At 42.0% G+C, this 21,439-nt stretch overlaps 1 protein-coding gene across 1 annotated transcript in view; it reads right to left on the bottom strand.

Annotated features, from left to right (window-relative positions):
- Positions 1 to 388: 388 nt before the first annotated feature.
- Positions 389 to 21,439, bottom strand: part of flt4 (fms related receptor tyrosine kinase 4) — a 47,003-nt gene continuing 25,952 nt past the window's right edge. The window contains exons 8-30 of the mRNA XM_086310508.1: positions 20,932 to 21,049; positions 20,610 to 20,794; positions 20,179 to 20,344; positions 17,247 to 17,382; positions 16,606 to 16,714; positions 14,226 to 14,585; positions 13,505 to 13,651; positions 11,934 to 12,065; positions 11,328 to 11,434; positions 8,927 to 9,062; positions 8,365 to 8,469; positions 8,043 to 8,156; positions 7,207 to 7,295; positions 6,792 to 6,951; positions 6,602 to 6,696; positions 3,613 to 3,735; positions 3,355 to 3,466; positions 3,042 to 3,141; positions 2,702 to 2,807; positions 2,490 to 2,614; positions 2,088 to 2,208; positions 1,832 to 1,917; positions 389 to 976 (exon numbers count right to left, since the gene is read on the bottom strand). Of these exons, the coding sequence (XP_086166634.1) occupies positions 757 to 976; positions 1,832 to 1,917; positions 2,088 to 2,208; positions 2,490 to 2,614; positions 2,702 to 2,807; positions 3,042 to 3,141; positions 3,355 to 3,466; positions 3,613 to 3,735; positions 6,602 to 6,696; positions 6,792 to 6,951; positions 7,207 to 7,295; positions 8,043 to 8,156; positions 8,365 to 8,469; positions 8,927 to 9,062; positions 11,328 to 11,434; positions 11,934 to 12,065; positions 13,505 to 13,651; positions 14,226 to 14,585; positions 16,606 to 16,714; positions 17,247 to 17,382; positions 20,179 to 20,344; positions 20,610 to 20,794; positions 20,932 to 21,049 (3,152 nt within the window). The 3' untranslated portion in view covers positions 389 to 756. The remainder of the gene's footprint in view (positions 977 to 1,831; positions 1,918 to 2,087; positions 2,209 to 2,489; positions 2,615 to 2,701; positions 2,808 to 3,041; positions 3,142 to 3,354; positions 3,467 to 3,612; positions 3,736 to 6,601; positions 6,697 to 6,791; positions 6,952 to 7,206; positions 7,296 to 8,042; positions 8,157 to 8,364; positions 8,470 to 8,926; positions 9,063 to 11,327; positions 11,435 to 11,933; positions 12,066 to 13,504; positions 13,652 to 14,225; positions 14,586 to 16,605; positions 16,715 to 17,246; positions 17,383 to 20,178; positions 20,345 to 20,609; positions 20,795 to 20,931; positions 21,050 to 21,439) is intronic.

The raw sequence follows: 21,439 nt of genomic DNA, 5'->3' as shown, positions 1-21,439 counted from the left end.
TCAGCTGGCAGCCTGGGACAACACCCTGCAGGCTGTCATTTGTGATGTGAGCTTGTAAGAGGGCGTTAAGCTGTTACAGCTATCATCGTGCAAGCGTCCAGCTCTGATAAAGGTGCTTACCGTGAGTCACTCCTTTTATTCCCCCTCCATCCCTCTGTTTACTTCCATCACTTATTAGCAATGTTGTGAGTCTAAGTGTGTCCACCTCCACTGAATGACACAGATGCCACAAATATCTGTTTACTTCGCTGACTAAATCACAGATCTTGTGGCTCTTTCTCATTGTGGGCCAAAACACAAATTGACACTTCACTGAAGTACAGCTTTTACGACAGATCCAACTCTAAATTCATATTCATCATTGGGGAAAAAACAAGCAGAAGGAGATAAAATTCTTTATTTCCTCTTGTATGAGTCATAATTTGCACAAATAAAGAAAGAATTCTCTGCATATAAAAGATAAAAATATATATATGTGTGTGACTAGAAAATACTTGTGGTTTGTTTTTGTCATAATGCTGCCACGCAGTGGCTGGTTAGAGGAACTTCAGGCACATGTAGCTCAGTCCATTTGTTGAGGCAACAGTCTGAGAGAAGAAGGATTTCGAGATGAGAAAGTAATCATGAGAATCTAAAACCTGATCTTCAATATATAAAAAAAAGACTAGTTACATGTCAATACTGAGATGTTACTGCAAACCATCCTCAACCTCAGCTGTCTGTGTTAAACCCCTTTTTTATGCATCTTTGGTAAAATTACACATTCGAAGAGGCCGGGCAGGTGGTGTTCGGTGAGGAGTAGAAGTCACAGAAGCCCTCCTCGGACAGGTGTCCGTACTCGTTGTTGTAGAAGGTCTGACCTGACAGCTGGCTGAAGAAGTTGGGCCGGAGCCTGGAGCTGCCTGTGGCATGGCTTTGATCTGGGGAACTGTGGGAGGCTGTCAGAGGCTCCGTGCTGCTGCTACTGTTTATACGACTGAGGAAAGAAGGAAAAAAATTACAGACTCCCAACTCAGGCTAAACAACTTTCTGTGAATTTTGATTGATACAATTCTCTATAACCTAGATAATCATTGTTGAACTCCCCTGTTTATTACCATGAGCTTATTATTGCAAGACAGTCCCGAATACACCAATCCCCAGCATGTACACTTACGAAATATTTGTGCAAAATGATGGAGCCCAGCTGCTTGAAGACATTATTAAGCAAAAGACTTTCAGAGGCACCAAAGATACTGACACACTGATTTAATATACGTACTATATTATATATTATGTAATATATCCTCTAAAGAATGGGATAGTTTATTTATTTTTGACTCCTTTTTGATCAGAGCATCTGCTCACATAGGCTCCTCCTACACTTTACTGTAGGAGTAAGTTCTCCATAAAAACATGCTTTTTTCACTTTTAGTTTATGTTGGCTTTTTACAACATTGCAACTCTCAAAATGTTGCTAATACCCAGGTTTGAATGACTCAGACAGTTGTTTACTCCCACTTACCCATGCATAGATCGAGACTGCACTGATGCTTACTTCCTTTGCAAATCTAGTTTCGTTCCACATAAAGCAGCGGGTGACTATTCTGCAGTTTCCGAGCAAAAGAAAGCAAATGTTTTCTCGTATTGACTCTGAAACATGTGGAGCATAAAGGCATTCATTTCTAAAGTTTTTCTTTAACTCGACAGTCATTGTGCTGTTTCATGGTGAGAAATTAGTGTGTAGCGGTCCAAATGTCAGATGGTGTGACTAAACAGCTGGCTGCGTACGTCTAGTGCTTCGATTCCAGTTTTCACAGATATTCAGATTTTTGCTTTCATATCATTTAACCTTTTCAAGACAACACCCCCGTGGTTGTGCTCAATTCTCTCAAATTCTTCGGAGGCCAGAACCATCCCGCTGTCCGTCTGGTTGTCCTAGAGGAAAAAAGACACAGGTTGACGCAGGTGCTACATCTGTCTCGACCAAGAACGACCATTTTTAGTAATAAACATAGGTGATAATGTCTAAGTCTGAAAAAGCTTTCAGAAAATGTCACCAGTCAGTTCACATTTTCCGATAGCTGATAAGAGGATAAGAAGCTTACTTGAGGAGGTTTCTGTGGATGCATCTCAAGAGGCAACTCTTCAAAGGTCTTCACTCTGGGCTGGCATATTTTGGACGGCCCCACGAACACACAGCCAGCAAAGGGCACACAATTATAATACCTGACCGAAAGACAGAGAAAAGGCAATGATCGCAAACAAACTTGAGCTGCATATTGCATTTCTATTTTTAATAATTGAAACACAAATTTCAGTTTACCAGCATTTTTTGGACATTAATTGGAATCTTTACACAGCTATTGGAATCATTATATGTTGTATTTATGATGCATTATGTTCATGACAAAAAGTGACAGTTTGATAAATCCAACAATAACAATCTGCTGTATCATTCATATCGTTTTATGGGGTCTGGTGGATAAAAGGGGATTGCTCTCTTGTACCTTGTGGGCATAGTGTTGCAAGCGAGTCTCAGTTCTTCCTCAGATGGCGGGCGCGAAGAGGCTTGAGAGAAACCATCGTCTTCAGAGTTCTGTGAGTGGTTCAGGGGGATGTAGTCCTTCCCATCCTGAAGGAAATAAGAACAAGATCCAGACCCCAAGAAAGAAAAACTACAGAAGAAAGTTGGAGACATTATCTCTCCAGCAGAACTTACAGGTAGACTGTTGTCCTGCAGCAGGTCTCCCAGGATCTGGACCAAGGCGGGGAAGGTGGGCCTCTCTTTTGGCTCGCCCTGCCAGCAGGCCAGCATGATGCCATATCTACCAGCAGAGGGCAGCGCAGTCTTAACAAGCATAACAGCCTCAAATGCATCTACAAATGCCATCCTACATTGTTCCCTAGATGTGCAAATCAACTTAATGACATTAAAATGGAAGTCATTCTTCTAACTGGTTTACCCAGTTAAAGACATTAAGAGCAATATTTTCTTCCTGAAAGCAGAAGCATTTTTTTTCTCGAAGATGCGGAAAGAAAGAGAGAAACTAAATGCTTACATTTCAGGAGAGGCAGTCTCCGGTGCTCTCATCCTGACGCCCTCTTTCAATCGCTTGCAAAACTCTTCGTCAATCTGTACCCCCGGATACGGAGATGCACCTAAGAAAAGACCAACATCAACCACCACATTAGGAACAGGAAGACAAATGACTGAGTACTTGTATAATAGGGATGCTGATTCGTTCTGCTAGTAAAAGTTCATTGCTTTTGGCACCGGCTGACATTTATAGATATTTTCAATCACAAGAGACTGAGTTCTGCACAGATGACATAAAAGATGCGTGTGCATGTGTTATGATTCCGACTTCTTACCGAGTGAAAAGATTTCCCAAAGGAGAACTCCAAAGGACCACACGTCACTCTGGCTGGTGTACACTTTGTCAAAGATGCTCTCTGGGGCCATCCACTTCAAAGGGAGGCGAGCCTGAGAGAACATTAAAACAGATATGACAGGCAGATAAAACACAGCTGAGACTCGCCATTAAAAGTAATCTTTATGTGGGTGGATAAAAAGAAATAATAACAATTAAAAAGTGTATTCTTTCCCGGGAAGCTAAAGTGGTGACATACGTTGCCTTTCCTGACGTAGTCGGGGTCTTTGTAAATGTCTCGGGCCAGCCCAAAATCACAGATCTTCACAATGTTGTTCTCTGACAGGAGGATGTTACGGGCGGCCAGGTCTCTGTGGATACACTGTGGATACACACAGGACCACGCATACATCATAACTCCGCAGACAGGTGTTTGAGTATGTGCGTGATTTTTAAGTGGTTGCATGCGCGGTGTCCGCCTTGTTTCCTCTGCGTAAGTGTTATTTGGGAGAGTGTACCATTGACCATTTTTTAAAACCAGGGAGTGTGTTTGTGTCTGCGTGTGCCAGTTTGTAACTGGGGCTGAACTGTATCTCTTCCAGCACCCTTCACAAACCTGGCAAGCAAACACAGCTTTGAGTGGTTTGGGGGAGTCAAATAAAGCCAGCCAGTCTGCTGTTGTAAGTCTCAGTATCACATTCATTACAAGTTGCAGCTGCTCCCTTTTTTCCGATTTAATCGTTTATCCAGTTACAGTGCAATGAACCATAGCAATGCGTATCAGTGTTTTGGTAAAACACAATTTTTAAAAGCTTATTTTGACAGTGTTTTGAGTTCATGGGGATCAAATCAGCTCACCGTCAAACTGAAACAATCCAATAACACACCTCTCTAACGCCTGGAAAATGTGAGAATTCAGTTTGCATCGAAGTGCTTTGAAACATCTCTGCTGTTTGCGAAGAGTATTCCTCAAAATTAAAACACAATCTTAATTTTATTGCTTTACTTGTACCTGAATGCTTTTAATGTCATTTTATGTGCAGACAAAACTTCCATTCTAAGTTGATTTCATGTTTTTTTAATATTCATGAATTTTAAAAAAGTCATATAATTTTAAATCAGTTTAGTCCTATCTCTTGGACTTCAATAAAAACTGCTCTGAGAAAAGCTCACCTCTTATCTCTTAAGTCAAAAGATTTTGCTCGTTAGACAGTATAACTCAGGAGGCCTAGATACTTTGTGATAACACTCCTGATGCACTTCCAGTGTCAAGGTCAGGTGGCAGAGTCGCTATAAGAAATGACAAGTACTTAGGAATTGTGCTTAATATTTAAATTGAGTAGTCCCAGTTTATACTACTGTGTATTTTCTCCACATTACCAGAGCAACAAATGCAGTTGCTGCAGAACAGATTGAATGATCGCTTCATTAATCATAATACACTACTGTTTTTAACCTGCTCACATGTATTTCGAGTATCTAAAATAAATTTGAACATAAAAGGCACTATAATAATATAACAATACCGGTAATAATAAAATAGTGATCATACAGGGTAACAGAATATATAAAATACCATAACACGTCAAGCGCCTCTACAAACTGTGCTATTTCTAAGCTGGGATTTAGTTTCTTTTTCATGTTGTCTATGCAGTTAGTACACAACGATTGTCTACTTTAAACACGCACCAGTAATTGCTCTCATAAAGAGAACAAATCTTAGTTACGGTGTATAAAGTCTCACCACTAGATGTCAGTAGATTGAAGCTAAATGAAATGCACAAGCCTAGCTACGGTGGCCACTGTAGGACAAGTAATCTGTAGCGAGTCTAGGCTTTAGTCCAGCTGTCGAGATTTACATTGGTGTAACTAACATTGCTGAACAGTGACGCTTAGCGAGTAAACTCTTGTACGATGTGAGAATTTAATCAAAGTGTTTGTCGGATGGAACGTGTGATATTTAGGACAATTTTTTGAACAGCCTAACATTAGCTGGCATACTGTTAGCTTATAGCGTTGTGCGCTGTCTGGAGATGGGAGGGTTGTATCCAATCTGCTTCGATGAGTTCAGTTCATCGACGAGGTTTGAGGTAAGGATGAACAGGATTACATTTTATTCTGATGCCGGTTGCATTGTCTGTATTTTTTAATGGTTTCAATATTTTAAACTCAAAAGAAAACAACGGATAATGGTACCTTTAAATGACATTTAATGTATTGATGCTGTGTTGATGCTGGTGACTTTATTGTTCTTGTATACAATGTATTGGTATTTATGGTAGTACTTCCCAGGTTCAAGTCTTTTTCCATCAGCAATGGTAACTACACTCTTCTTTTGTGGTGTATCTCAAGGTTCCATTCTGGGTCCAGTTTCCTTTGTTATGCTATCACTGGGGCTATATTTGTAACATAAACCCTTGCCAATTCTGGTAAGCAATGCCTCTGTCAATTCCTTAACCTGTTCTTTAGTTGATGTTAAAACCTTAAGAGTAATTAGTGATTCAGCAGGCAGTTACACCATCCCCTAACGTCTTCATATTTTGTGTCCTCGGCATCATATTTTAAACCTCAGGAAAAGAATCAGTGTTATTTCTGTTTCTTTTCTTAAGTTTGATTTCCAGATTATATCAGCTGTTAAAGACAACTTTTTTCTTTTTAATTAATACATTTCTTTCTGTTATTGACTCTGAAATGGTAATTTGTGCTTTCATCACAGTTGGTCTGAGTTGTTGTATGTTGGACTGAGAAAACCACTAATATCGTAACTGCAATCAATTCAAAATGCCAATGTTAAACCTTTTTTTTTTTTTTTCTTCATTAAAAATCTTTCTAATTTAATTTGTGTATTGCACTGTGGCATCAATGCAAAAACATCCATATTCTTCTGCTAGTTTTAAACTGGGGATCATTGTTAGGCACAAAGGACTGAAAAGTTGATGGTAAATGAAATGCACTCACATAGTGTCCTTCCACCTTAGTGCACAAAACACTTAACCGCTCAATTACCCATTCAGATGCATACTCTATGCCAGTGGAGCTGTCACAGGAAGCATGGCAGAACATGACACTCTGAGCCAAGGGATCGGAGATGCCAAGCATTAGCGGTTGACCCTGCTCTACCACCTGAGCCACTGTGGACCCCTCATAAATGCCCCAAACTACAAGCCGCTGCCTCTGAAGCTAACCTCCGGTGACAATTCATCACAGCTTAATCATTAATTGTCCACACTGTAATGCTGAGAATTAACCTTTCTGGAAGCCAGGAACTCCATCCCACGAGCCACCTGGAAACTGTAGCAAATCAAATCTTCTATCGTCAGAGGAGTTTTCCACAAGTCCTCCACTGGAGAGAGAGAAGGAGAGGATGAGGGCAGTCACGGCGAGAAAAGAAAACAGCGCGGTGCGGGATGAGGAGTTCAATCACATAAAATGACTCACTTTTCTCTACAGCGGGAGTCTGACTGGACGTATTGGATGATGGACTCTGAGAAGCGGTGAGCGGGGAGGAGGATGGAGAGGGCGGTTGACGAGTCCTCTGGGCAATCTGACCCGCTTCAATCATCCGCCTCACCTGGCTCTGGGTTTTTGGAGAGCGATCCTAAGTGGGGAAGCGTTTCAATGAATCATCTCAAAAATCAATATCGGGCTTAAGACTTACAGAACATGGCAGATAACTGAGTTTGTGAACAGAAACTACATAAAGGGGACAAAGCAGAGGTAGAAAAATGAGACAGACTAAAAGGTTAAAATGAAAACATGATTACAGATAGTCTTTCTGAGCTTTGAGCTGCCATCAGAGAACAAATGTGAAAGTGCTTGAATAAATTGCTTGAGTTCTGCAGCGCTGTGTTACCCTGTAAGGGAGGAAGAACTCTCTCTTGGCTCGTAGGAAGTTGGAGAGATTCCCATACTTGCAGTATTCCACAATCACCATCAGCGGGCCTGGTAACAGAGATGTTTCAAATGTTTCAGCACATGTTCACTGCTCGTCTACAAGCTCTTTTTTTGTCTTTTCTCGCACCGTATCTGAAATAGAGACGCTGCAGCTTGAGCTGGACCATTTCCCGCCTGAGATTAGCTGCCTGGCTGCTTTTTGTTTAGGATAAACACTTTCAGATGTCCGTGACTCAAAAATATTCTCTATAGGTCAAAATCATGCATGGGTGAAAGGGAAAAGAATGAAGGCATCTGTTTTACCTCTCATTTGGTTACAGGCTATAAGGGAAAGGGGGGTGGACAAAATGATGTAAGGACTTTTACACTGAACAGGACAAAAGAGCAGAGCCGGAACATGAAGCTTTCCCAAAAATACTGACAGAGGAAAATAGATGATCAAAGGCTGAAACAGTGACAACATTACCAAAACAATCCCACCTTCATTTATCTTGTTAGGTGACTGTGTGCAAATGTATTTAATACACTATATGGACACGAGTACTGGGCCACCTCCAGATTACACCTACAGGTGCTCTTCGGCCATGGAAACCCAAGCTACGAAGCTATTGGTACACAGTATTTGTGCTGATGTTAATGCCAAAGCAGATTTGGAACTGTCACTCTATATGGTCTGCTACTTTGAAGTTCAATCAATGTGGTTTCTAAACACTTGTACTAATATTACTAATACCACTTATTACATTCTAAAAATAGGATTTTGCAAACATAATCCATGTAATTCTTTGGCCTCACCATTTGGTTTGGTGCAGGCTCCCAGGAGGTTTACTACATTCAGATGGTTGCCAATGTGAATCAGTATCTTTAACTCTGACATCAAGGCTTTGTGTTCACTGGCCGTGGCTCCGTCTGCAATACAAAGTGAAATGTTCCAAATAAAACACATCACATTGTGTATTTTGACGTGTGCATATCTTGTACAAACATGAACTGCGTGGGCTGCACTGCACTGCAATTTCTCCTAACTTTGATTACTCTGACTGCATCAAATCTGTTTAGCATTTGCTTCACTTTGGGTAACCTTCCAAGAACATGAACACACAAAGCCAAATCTCACCCTTCAGCATCTTGACAGCCACCGTGTCCAAACCTTTGCTCTTGCTAATGCCGTAGATTGATGCTTCAATTACTTTTCCAAAGGCACCGTGCCCTAAAACTTTTCCTGTGTCAAGAGAAAGAGCAGAAAATCAACAAGATATTCATGCTTATTGATTGATGCGTGCTTGATTTTAGCCTCACTGGAATACATAAACAGTTCCATCTGCAATGGGAAAAAAATTGCAGATGGCATCCATGGAGACAAGGAGGAGCAACGGGACATTAGACAACATGCTCCCATAAGTTGCTGTCGTGGAACAGATGCTTTTCTTCTGGGCATTTTTAAAAAGCTGTTCTGGGAATGAGCACATATTTAACATTAGCACTATTGCTGGCAGCGCTCTATCCAGTTGGCAGCAATCCAGAATCATGCCATTATGGATTGTGGAAATGGAAAAGTAATTCAGTTTTACCCATCTATTTGCCTCTCATCCACTCCTGCTCATGTCCTCACACATACCTCAGGCTCCTATGCTACTTTAGCAACCATCCCTTTTTTCTCACTGTTCCTTGTTACCCACCTAGCCGGAGTCTGTCTCTGGAGATCTCCCACTGCGATGAGTCGTAGGGCAGGTATTCGCACTGCTCATCCAGTGGCACCTCCCCCGGGTCCATAATGATTGACAGATAACCTGTCTTTATGTCTGCTGGGTTAACCTGAAGTTCAAGGTGAGACGAGAGGTGGGCTGAATAACAGGGAATCTTGGAAAGGAAGCGCTTGGACACGCAGCGCAAATGTGAAACGTAAATAACACGAGGACAGAAAGAAGGAAAGGTCGATGGTATACTGCAAACGAGTGAAATTACCTTTAGTCATGCTCTTATTAGAGTTAGAAATATGTCAGCATGCTCTTTTAAAGCACATTTAGTGTTTTTCTTTTATTGCTGAAAGCAAAGAAAATGATTTGTATTGAAATATTAAATAAAGTGGCCCATCTGCGCTTGACTGACAGCAGCCACTGAAAGCCACCGAAGGATGAGGCATTGTTAGCAGGAGTCTTCATGACCTCATCACTAACTAAATGCTGCAGCTGATAAGCTTAGTAGCTACTTAGCATGCAAAGTGACATTAGTAATGCACTTTTAGGGAGTGAATGTTTGTCTGGTGGCTTAAGCACAGGCCGTGTGCATTTGCGGTGCTGTGTACAAAGCATTAAAAGCACACTTTTAAAAAGTAAATGCTTTTGTGCTCTGTGTTTGTCTCTGGATGTGTATTTAGTTAAAGGACACCTGTTTTTTTTTTTTTGTTTGTTTCTTTGGCAGCCTTCAAAGCCCAACATGCAACAGCAGCCATGTTGACTTGAAACAGAAGGTAAACACGGGTGTTGCTGATGTCATTAACTGAGCTTCTTTTCTATTCAGGAGTGAGAGCAACACCTTTGTTTACTGCCTATTACTGTAGTTACATGTGGTATGTTCATGTTGTGTTTACATATGTTTTATAGCCTCCTGTCATGACCTGGCATTTGTTAGTGTTAGTGTGATGCTACGGTTGCAGTTAAGTTGCAATGCAATCTAACTAGCTAAGATGAAGACCTTAAAGTATTCTGTTCAATTGTTACTATTAAAAGTGCTGATCCAAATAAAATATGTCAAATATGTCCTGTACAAAGTACAGCCTTCTTCAATTTTAAGGTTTTATATAACAGGACATCATAAAAAAAATAATTTGGTCTTTAGCAGGTCATAACATTAGGCAAATACAATCTGAGATGAACATTTACACCTGACAGGTGACACTGCGTCATTATTTATTTAACAAAAATCGAACCACTAATGCAGAAGCAAAGAGTAAACAACTAAGTGCATCCTTTTTGCTTCCACATGAATTAAGAGGTAGACAAGTGCTGCTAATGGTAAAATGGACTGGTACTTCTATAATGCCTTCACCCAGTCATACACATTCATAAAGCACTAAATTTCATGCCTAAGCAATTTTATCTAACATTCAAACACACACTCACACTCAAATGTATGCATTTGAGTGTGAGATTCAGTACTTTGCCCAAGGATACTTCGACAGACTGGATGATCAATCAATCCACCCACCTACCTATTGATTGAGGACCCAGTCTACCACCTGAACCACAGCTGAAATCAAATGTACTCGAGTAACTGATTATCAGCAAGTTAAGTGCATCGGCACATCAGTGAGCACCTTGTAAAAGCAGAAGTTTGTTGGTCTGGAGAATTCAGGTGTGTGTTAACATAATGACAATCTTCCCAGGATTGGGCACCTTAGCACATCCACCCCAGTGTTAGATCGTGCAATACTCTGAGAGGCTGCAAAAAAACCCAAGAGCTACACCAAAGACTCTATAGGCCTCAGTGAGGAGATTAAATGTTACAGTTAAGTAGAAAACCCTCATCTCTCTATAAAACCAACATGGCAGCACAGCTTAGGTTTGAAAAGTTAGGTTTAGGTTTGAAAGGTTGCATTTGGAACAATGTGCTCTGGACAGACAAGACTAAATTGGAGATGTCTGACCATAATACACATCATTAGAAAGGTATTTGAGAAAAATGGAGCATAGAGGAGCAGAGCTAGAGACAGACGAAAGGTGGAGAGACAAACATTGAGACGCTGCAAGCAAGACGGAGAGAAAAAAAAGGAAAGCCATCTCTAATTAAAAGAGAGACTCACCCTACCAAGTGTGCAAATAAAGAGCAAATGGATTCTCATTATGACCACGTTTGCTGCTGTTGCTAACAGCAGCAAATGATTCGCTCTATGCGCTCCAAGAAAATATCACTAACTGTCTCTGGATGTAAATGACAGACTTATCTCTAACAAACAGATTGTGCTCAAAGATAGACAAAACAGGAGTCAGGGGTCAAAGTGCCTCCGTCACAGCCTGTCGGCTCCTCTCGAAACACACACAGACACAAACTCAGACACAGTGATAAGTGGCGCCCTCTGACCCGCTTCACATTGCAGAAGATGAGAATGAGCAAGGCCCAGAAGAAAACGGCGATGACTCCAGTCCCGATAAGAATTACAATCTCCACGTTGGCCCGGTCACTTGATCCTTATCGGAAAGAAAGAAAGGAAGAAAGTCAGTGTTAGATGCAAAGGGTTTAAAAACACACACACACACACACTGCTGAAAATTACTCAGCCCTGTCACATGGACTGGTCTTTTACCAACTATAGGGGGCACTAAATTACAAAGTATTTGCCCCACAGCTTTCTAGTAAACTCCTTAAATAAAATCGTTAGAGTTAAATAAATGTGCTGGGCTGACTTTCAGCCATTGGCCATAAAACCTCTTCCAGCAAACTCATTCACCAGCTGAATGAGAAAACACAGTGTTTCACTGGCTGATGACTATGATTTGAGAGCCGCACATAACAAAAGCACAAAAACTAGAGTTACGGTGAGAGTGTGAGAGGTGAAGATGTGAGCTCAAGGACAACTGTGATTTCAGGCCTGAGTGCACTCGAAAAAGCACACGGAGAGAGCCGGGAGAGCGTATGGTGAATAGATTCAGGTGTCTCTGTGACTGTGTGTGCGTGCGGCTGTCTCACCGATGACGCTGACGGCGGCTGAGGAGTTGACACAACCTCGCTGGTTGCAGGCGGTGCAGGTGTAAAGACCGGCGTCCTCCTCTCTGACCCGCTGGATACTCAGCGTGCGGTTTGAATCCTGCAGCTGGATCCCTGCGAAGGAGGCACCGGGGGATGGGGTGGAGATGGGGGGGACTTGTTAGTGACACGCAGTCAAACCCATATTCGAAGCCTGTGCTGTGTGCTGTGACTTTAGTGCCACTTTTTCACCCTTTCGCATTGTGAATTCAGCACCATTTTCCACAGCGCCTTTTTGAATTCTTGTCACACCTCTGGACCTCCATTTGTAGCATTCATTTATTATTCCATCATCCCGCCGCGCACCCCAAACAGTCCCCTCTGAGTGATCCCAGGGCATCAGCTGTTATTCAGACTTGCATTGACCCACCCTACAGGCTCATCACCTTCAGATATTAAGAAGAGACTAAAAAGCTAATGAGCTGTGTCGGCCTGAGAGGGTTTTATGTGTGTGGGTGTGTGTGGATGTGTGAGGAGCTCTACAGCAAAAACATCATGACAGGAACTCCTGATACAAGTTCTATTTGACCCACTTGTTCCACAGTGTGAGTGTGTGGGATTGATGTGCGCTTGTAAAGGAAAGCAATGGTATCCTAGAACCAGACCTTTCCTTTTTATTTGGTTTCTGGATTGATAGCTAGGACAAAAACATTCTGAAGTGGTCCAATGTTTAGCAAAAACACTGCAATCTAATCCCAAAGACCATTTATCCATGACAGTGGAATGCTTGATCTGCATTTGACTAATCTCCTAAATCTGAACACTCGCAGGAGGTGAATTTTTCCAAGAAGACAACGGTGTAATCTTGAGAAATGGCAATGTCACAGACTCGACAAGGGGGCCGTGATAAAGTTGCAGCCGGTTGTGCCAAAAATGACTGAATACCACTGAAAAACACTTTGTTGTGCACACACAGCAACCTGCAGTGCATCGTGTTTGCACTGACTGTGCTGACCAGGAAGAAAGTGTAGAAGAAATCCTACACCGAGGCACAATTTACATGAGGAAAAATATTGTTCCAAGAGTGCAGGCTTGCTGGAGAGAATGTGTGATGGCAACGTTATTAGCATGTTGTTGACCAGGCTTGCAAAAACATGAGAGGGTAATGTCAAAAGCAATCGCACACACTGAGAAAAAACAATCCGAGGCTGTCACTCACAAAAAGAGCTACTTATGTTTCCACTTGGAAAACTGCACTACAGTATTATAGCTATAGATTTCAGCTATTTTTGCGCCTATCAATCATTCAGAGGCAGAAAAGACAGAAAATAAAGCACAACATTAAACATACAAGAAGTTTACCTGAATAGCTGGACTGACATTTGATCACACTGAGTCGATGTATCTGTGTAAACATTAACAAAGCCTACTGGGATGTAAAGTGGATAATACGAGTCCCATCAAATAAAGCCTCACAGGGGCAGGCTTTCTGACTTCTTGTCGGCGTGCGTGTGTGAATGCGAAAGCCCCGTCCTACAAACACGTGTATGAGCTGCTGTGATTTATTCATGCACCTGACATTTGGTGGAGAGGCTGGTTGTCTTTGAACCAGAAGAATCGGGGCAGAGGTCTGCCCTCCACGTCGCACTCCATCGTGAGAGACTCGGTCACATTCACTGTTTGGTTGGTGAGGCTGCGCTTATAGCGTGGTGCCTCCAGGGCTGCGATGGGAGAGAGAAGGGAGAGCAAAAGCCAGAGACAGATCAGCAATGGAGAAGGTGAAATCAAAATTATTTCACTATATCGACACTATATCAACTCAAAGAGGGCAAATGTACAAGATGCACTCTTGTGGGTTTGAAAATCAGGGCAAAAGGAAGAAGATCCCATTAAAGCGTACATATGTCCTCCAGGCACTGACGCAAGCTTACACAGCAAACAGCACGAGCGAGGCAGGAATTTGTTTGTGCTTTTCAGCCCTGCTGCATCTCAGCTCTGTTTTCATGTCCCTACATATTGATGCTGTGCAGGCATCAAGTATTTTCTCCATTATGTGTGGATGTGGGTATCGAGCTGCGTGGGATCTTTTGAGTGTGGGTATTTTTAAGCCTCTAGCATCTCAGCGCCAGTTCCGCTGCGACCCATGTGTGTTGCCACTGCCAAGGGTTGAGTTTTTCTCTATAATTAGTGGTGCAGCCTAGTGCGCTGGAGTTAGAGTGACTCTGCTTTCTGCATTCAGCGGTGTGTGTGTTTGCATCTCTGTGTCTGGAGCTTTAATTCCCCCTTATTGCTCACCTTTGACAGAGATGTATCTGAAAAGGCACTGTTTCTCCCCACTGCGTCTGCTCTGAGCCTCACATACGTAATGCCCTTCATCCTGCAGCTGGATGGAGTTAATAGTGAAGTCCAAGACCCAGCTGTTGGAGGGCTCCTGGAAGGAGAGCCCACCACGGAGAGCCTCAGCATATAGGTGCACGCTCTTGCAGTCCAGCTCCTGGGGCTTACCCTCCTCGTCCTGCAGGGCCCGAGGGTCAAGACGGTACCAGTGGAGCTGCTCATAGGTGTAATTATCAGCACTGCAAAGGAGAGACACTTTCTCCTGCTCCAGGGGATACTCAGACTGCTGGACATCTACATTGAAGCCCTCGGGGATGGCTTTAAAGATGAGAGAAGAACAGGCAGGCTGGTATGTTACCCTTACACAGAAAGGCTTTGAATTACACATCAATAAATACTCCTCAAAAAATGCCATTTATATAAAATATAAACCAACAAATGCATGTAGGACGGCCTTGTTATGAGGATCCCAGCAAAAATGAAAGAGAAGTTTTGTTTGTGCTTGCTCACAGGATTAAGAAATTCTGCAGCAACATTAGGCCTTGTTACACTGCCACTAGGCCCTTAATGGCAGGGCAACCTCAGTGTGAGTTATTTTCACAAGGACTATTTCTTTGGCATGGAAGCGTAAAGAGGCAACAGGGTGTTGGGCACAGACTTCTAATAGTTCTAAAAGAACAACCCCACAAGTTGCTTTGAGTGTTTTGAGTTGGGCTGCTATCACAAAGGAGCTCTACTTTTTTTTTTTTTGGTTGCGCCCTGATGTCCTGTTCTGGCCACCGGTGCACGGATGCCAGCGATTTCAGCCCGAACATAGCCTGCTGCGTCAAACCAAACCAACTTTCACATGGAAGATCATCACTTTTAAAGTGAGCAGTGCCCAAGTCAAAAGAAGGCACATTAAGTCATGTGTGCAGCCAGAAACCCTTCCCCCTGGCTTTTTTGTGGGGAGTGTACCCTATACTCCTCCTCCAGAGTTGGGCCAGAATTGGACAGAAAGTTCTACTGTGGCATGTGCCATCATGGAGCTCTTTTGTCCCCACAAACAAAACTGCAGCTCACCATCCACCCCCATTTGCTCCCCTGCGTCTCATGTTCTCAAAGGGGAATTCGAGTTGAAGTGTTGTCATTTTGACTCGCTGGATGTGATCCAGCACACGCTGCAAACGGGCACCTGCAAGTGGTCAGACCGTGACTTCCAGAGCGCAATCCAAGCTTAGCTGGGGTGCTGGAAGCGGCGCAGCAACCTTGATGTGCCAAATTGAAATCAGACATGCTTTTTGTTTTTTATTGGATTACTGGAACATTTGAGCACAGATCATACTACATACTGCAGCGCGCATTCTGTGTAGGCTTATCATACATTGAGTAGCTTTGTTATTCCTGCAGAGGATCAGAGCTGACTGAGTCCTGTGACAGAACAGAATGACCCGTTGGCTCTTGTGCCCGGGAAATCAATTTGAAAATCTTTCCACCTTTTTTTTTTTTCGAGGTAATTAATTTTTCAAATCTAATTTTCCACCACAAACTCTGCTCAGCTTTATTGTAATAGAGTGCAGCAAAACTTGGATCATCATTGATCAACCTTTGGCTTTAAAACCAACCAAGCTCCTATTTTTTTCTCCCAGCTGAGGAAAGGCAGTTTGTTTGTTTGTCTTCTTTATGGATCGTCTTCAAGCTTCAGAACAATATACTAGGCCTCGGGGGACATGAGCGCTTGGGTTGGCTAAGCATTTGACCTTGACCTTCATTGTTAGTGCTCAAGGTCAAAGTTTATCTTGAAAAACATTTAAAGAAACCATGTCAAGTAATATATCATATGATAGATCTGTGCAACACACTTTTTGTCTTTTCAATATGACACCCTATGATGTCACAATGACGCTATAAAGTTTTGCAGAATCACACACTGGATGAATATGTCTTAAAGCTCGAGTTTTTATAGCTTATAGAAGCCAAAAATGCTCCAATCATATACTAAAGATAATAAAATACACAATTTTAGTATGTAATACTTCAAGGTCAAAGGTCAGGGTCACAAAAATAAGGAAAAAAGCTTTAGTTTCCATTTAATCCTCTCCAAACTTTGAAGCAACATAGTCATCATTCTTTGTTTAAGCTCCTCAAAACCGTATTTTTTTCAATACAACATAATATGACTTCACAATGACACAAAATATAATATAATATAGCACACTCGATTATGACCTTACCAATGCTAACATGAGCAAAGAATATCAAAGTTTTAGTATAGCCCTTGGCCTTTGGGGGGAGTTGCGCTCTGTGAGTGCTCCTGTTTCGCATTGTGTTTGAGAGATATCTAACCACACATACTCACTGGTTACATAGAAGTAGATAAGCCGCTCATCTTTGCCCACTTTGTTTTTAGCAGAACACTTGTACATGACGGACACGCTGGCATTGCGAATCAGAAGTCTGCTCACTCTCTGCGAGGCGAGGAAAGGAGGACGAGACTTTAATTCATGTCGTGGAGACGCACATTTTAAAAGAAAGTGCAATCTGCTGTCGTGTAAAAATCAGGTTTTCTGCTGACAGACCAACGACACACAAACTCGCTCAGGTGTGAGTGAAAAAAATAGGGCGTTTGCAGCGTGAGCGTGTGTATGTATAATTTCCTCTTACGGCTGTGGTTTATAAATGTGCAGGCGTGGGTACGCGTACATGTGTGCCTGGATGTGTTTATAACTAGAACTTGCAGGAAGTCTGCAGAGGAAGACTGTTCTAAATATTTCTACTGTGGAAATGGCTCTTGATTGACAAATTTTGTTATGGAGCTTAGAATTTGGGACACTTACATAAAAACATCACAGGTCACAGATAGGTCCACTTACAGAAAGGCCTTCTTATGGGTTAGGCCGTAATTATATTCTGTAATCCTTTACCCCAGAGAATCAATTTATAAGCAGAGCATGTCTGTCCACAGAAAACCAGTAACAATCGCAATGAGGCCTGACGAACCTTCTCTCGTCCATCCACAACTTCGAGAGACGACTCGATCGGCTCAATTTCATTCATCGCATTCTCCGAGTTAATGTCCTGCCAGTTCTGACATTCTGCAATCCTGTCACTCCGGCTCTTCCGGTCTTGTCGGGCCCTGGAGGGAAGCAGAAACACATTCATGACACCTCGCCTCATTGACATGTGCAGCACAGAGTGGGCAGTGGGTGAGAATTAAGGAGCACGTTGAACGATATCCTGATGTTTTATGAGAAGTCTTTTCCCGCAGACTGTATAGCATTTCACATCAGCTTGAAGCCCTGAGCCAATGCAATTATGTCCTAAGTGTCCTAGCAGTTAATGGACAAATTACTCTATCAATTATGACTATCCGCAGTGCGAACATCACAGGAAAACTAATGAAATTTCTATTTAGTATTTTCACCCATCTGCACTACTCTGCATTAGCAGAAGGCCACAGGGGTCAGTTTTATTTTACTCTCTACATAATTTACTGATGGTAAATGTGCATACGAAAAAATGATAACTTGTAAATACCAATTTACAGTATTGTACTTTGCACATTGGATGCTTGCCCAGCCCTTGTACTTAACACATTTCAGCCAGTGGTGTTGGGGATTATAAACACAGAAATCAAATACCATCAGATTTTCATTTGAGCCGTCTGAAGAGTGTCTGATTGACAGCAGCTTCATCTTTCAGCATGAAAAGCATACCTGTGGAACACTATCAGCCCTCCCAGAGCACGGACCTCAACATTATTTTGACAGGCAACAGAACAAAAGGCAGCCAACCCATATGGAAAAGAAATAGTAAAAACTTATATGATTTACTCATGAAAGTGGCCACTTTCTCATTACTTTCATATATTGTTTTAGTAAGTATCCAAAACATACAAGTTTCATTATATAATTTTTCAAGGGATCTTATATCTGTTTTCACTCTTGTATGCTTTTCATACAAGTTTCACACAAGACAGATACAAACTTTATAAGATTTATATATATCTTTTCCATATGGGAACATCCAAACAAGTGCTTTGAATGTCCTTCAAGATGCATGGAGAACCTTTCCTGAAGACTACTTAAAGAAATGTCAAGAAAGCTGCCTGACAGAGTTCAGCCTGTGTTGAAGAATAAAGGTACAAACTCTGTGTTTGCCTTAGATACCATATTTATTTCAATAAATAGGTACACCTATTTCCCTTTATCCTAGCAGTATACAAAAAGCTGAGGTGCAATTCAAAACGACTGTAGATAGGCAGAAATTTACTAATTTATAAAACACAATATCCTTTTACTGACCGTAAAGAGATCGCATGCAGCATTTGGACCATAGGCAGAATAATTTTAGCCTTTTCTCTTACTCCTAAATTACTTATCAAACTCCTCTTATTGGCACGTCTATGGCTCAGTAATTAGGATATTACACCTCCTTTGTCTAATCCATACTGTTTAAGAAGTGATGTGCCGCCTTAAAACCACCTACTTGTGAGCCAGGGGATTATTTGCTTTTCCTAGTTCTAGTCTCGATGCTAAGCTACGTTGATGAGGCTTCATATTTCGCATAGAAGTCTAGCAGCACTTTTAACAAGTCACTGAGCTCAGATATCGATAGCAGACCGTTCCTTTTAACTAAAAACAATCGTAAAACTGTGTGAGGGCCTGCTTTTTGTGTTCACTTGTTTTCTGTTGCCACATGAATGAGAGAGCTCCACAATGTGCTTTATGAGCAGATTTGTATATGCAACAAACAAGCACACACATACAGAGATAACATCAGACAAGACATTGCTCTCCTGAAAGTAATTTCTCAGGCTCTGAAGAAAAAGACCAGCACCACCGAGATTACAAAAGCAAACGCCTGATATTGTAAAATTACTTTCTTTCATCAAGCACACTTCATCAGGAACACACTGTGCTGCTACACTTAACAGGAGCCTGTGAGGAAGGACAGGTTTAGCTGGAAGTCCTTTGCTGTATTTTGGACCGTCACAATGGACAAGGAATTTCAAAATATTCAAAGAAAATTGAAAAAAAAAATAGAGGCAGAATTCACTGTCCATGAAATGGCATACTAGATCCACAGTGGCTAAAACAAAATAAAAACTGAGCACTTTCAGCCAAAATTAAACCAAAGCTGCCACTGCTGTGAGTTTCAGACTGCCTCTTAGACCAGGATCGAAACCTTGCAGCTGCACTCATGTTGCATGTTGACATGGAAAGGTCAGAACAGCAATATCTTCCAAAATTAAGCCTAGGAGGAAGACGGTAGAGGCAGGTGGATATTAGAGCAATATTCAGTGGAAGCGCACAAAACACAGGGGCTAAAGAAATAGGAAACAAGTGAGTATGATTGCATGTTTTATGTGTGTATTTGTATTGTGTAGCACTCTAGTTAGCTTCAATCACATCTGAGAGATTTATGTGCATTTCATGTGTGTTGTGTCTGTATGTGTGTCTTTGCTTATGCACAAAGCTGGACCATAGCACAGGAGAGTGACAGGCACATTATTACTGTGTGGGGGAGGAAGCTGGCTGGACATCGAGCAGACACTTTCCTTTAGTCTCCTCTTTCCTCCTTCCTTACCTCCCCTCTACCTTCCTCTATATATTAGCCCTTTTCATCCACAGCCACCCGCCCCGCTGCCCCCTTCTCTCTCTTCTTATCATCTCCTCCCTCTCTTGTTCACTCAGAGCCAGTGGATAATTTCACACTGACCTCTTCTTGTTATTTGGTCTCACATAACGCTTCATGCACAGCTCTTCCCACCTTTCCTGTCTTGTCTGATGAAACCTTATCTTCTCACACACACACACACACACACACACACACACACACACACACACACACACACACACACACACACACACACAGTTGCAAAACTACCAGTGCTATATAAGAATGAGTCTGGGGCTGAGGTTTTTCTTACACTCTGCTTTGGGTGCTGTTGAGGACACAGGGGCCCCAGGCCCTCCACTGCCAGCTGATGTTGGGAATAGGGACACCGTAGGCGGTGCACGTCAGCGTTTGGCTGCTGCCGCTGGGGTAAGGGCTGGATGGATCTGCCACCTCTTTTTCATGAATCTGAGGAGGAACTGGGGGAAGAAGAGAGCTAATAAATCAATTTTTCCAGGAAGTCATAACTTTTTTATACTAGATACAGGTCTCTTTATAATTGATTCATGCAACGTTTTTACTCTTTTGCTCCTTTCTTTTGTAAGATTTTCAAATTAAATCTACAAAAATTCGACTTTCCTCACTTGGGAAGGCAGGGAATCTCTATAACTTTACACTGCTGCTTTGTTCCTAAAATATCTGGAGGGATTTTAACTGGAGGTTCACAGAGCAACACACACATACCGTTGACGACAAGCGTTATGTTGAGCTTCCTCTCTAGCCCAGCATCGCTGTTTTTCAGGACCACCGTGTACAGCCCGGAGTCCTCCTGACAAACATCCTTAATCTCCAAAACATGTTTAGGGTGCATCCTCATCCTTTTCATCTTGAATTCTGGGCGCTGGTTTATTAGCTTTCCGTCTTTATACCTGGTGGCACACACAAATACACAAAATGTGCTCCTACTGAGATGTCCTGCTCTTTAATTGAGCTACAAATCTCAGATTTGCGAGGCCTAATTATGCTTTTGGACATTTCCAATTACATTTAATGAGACTCCTCTTACCATTGCGTTTCGGGTGCCGGTAAGGCAGAGACATTTACTTGTAATTTGTATGACTTCTGGCCAGCAGTTATCTCCACAATTGGTCCAATTCTGTAGTCGAGGTGGATAAATGGTCCTTCTGGAATCAGAGGCATTCAGTTGTTTACATAAAAGGCTTTAAAATCTTAAGGTCAGAGTACGAAACACTCGCCTTCTCTCAGCTTAAAACATGGCAATCAAAAGCGTTATACGTGTCTCCACTGTAGTCAGCTTGGATTCAGTGAATAAATCCTCTGGTTCTGACTTTAAGTCACTTTTTAAGCCTTCAGCAGTAAATATTCGATTGATTTTTGGTAAAAGGAAAAATAATACATTAATTATTTTGCCTCATCTGAAAAAACCCTTTAATCCATAAACACTGCTCAATTCCAAATTCTAAGGTATTTTTCTAGCGCTTGTCCACGAGGTAAGGATGGTGCGCTGGGTTGCATGTGTCGTGGTTTTGGAGTTAGACACTGCTCAAGCAGAT

The sequence above is a fragment of the Aulonocara sp. 'chitande type north' Nkhata Bay genome, linkage group LG2 (genome assembly GCF_057382095.1).
Source record: "Aulonocara sp. 'chitande type north' Nkhata Bay isolate Kocher_YH1m ecotype deep benthic linkage group LG2, A_spYH_male_GT1.1, whole genome shotgun sequence".
Lineage (NCBI taxonomy): Eukaryota > Metazoa > Chordata > Actinopteri > Cichliformes > Cichlidae > Aulonocara > Aulonocara sp. 'chitande type north' Nkhata Bay.
The sequence above is the reverse complement of the archived record's forward strand: the minus strand, read 5'-3'. Positions and strand labels throughout refer to the sequence as shown.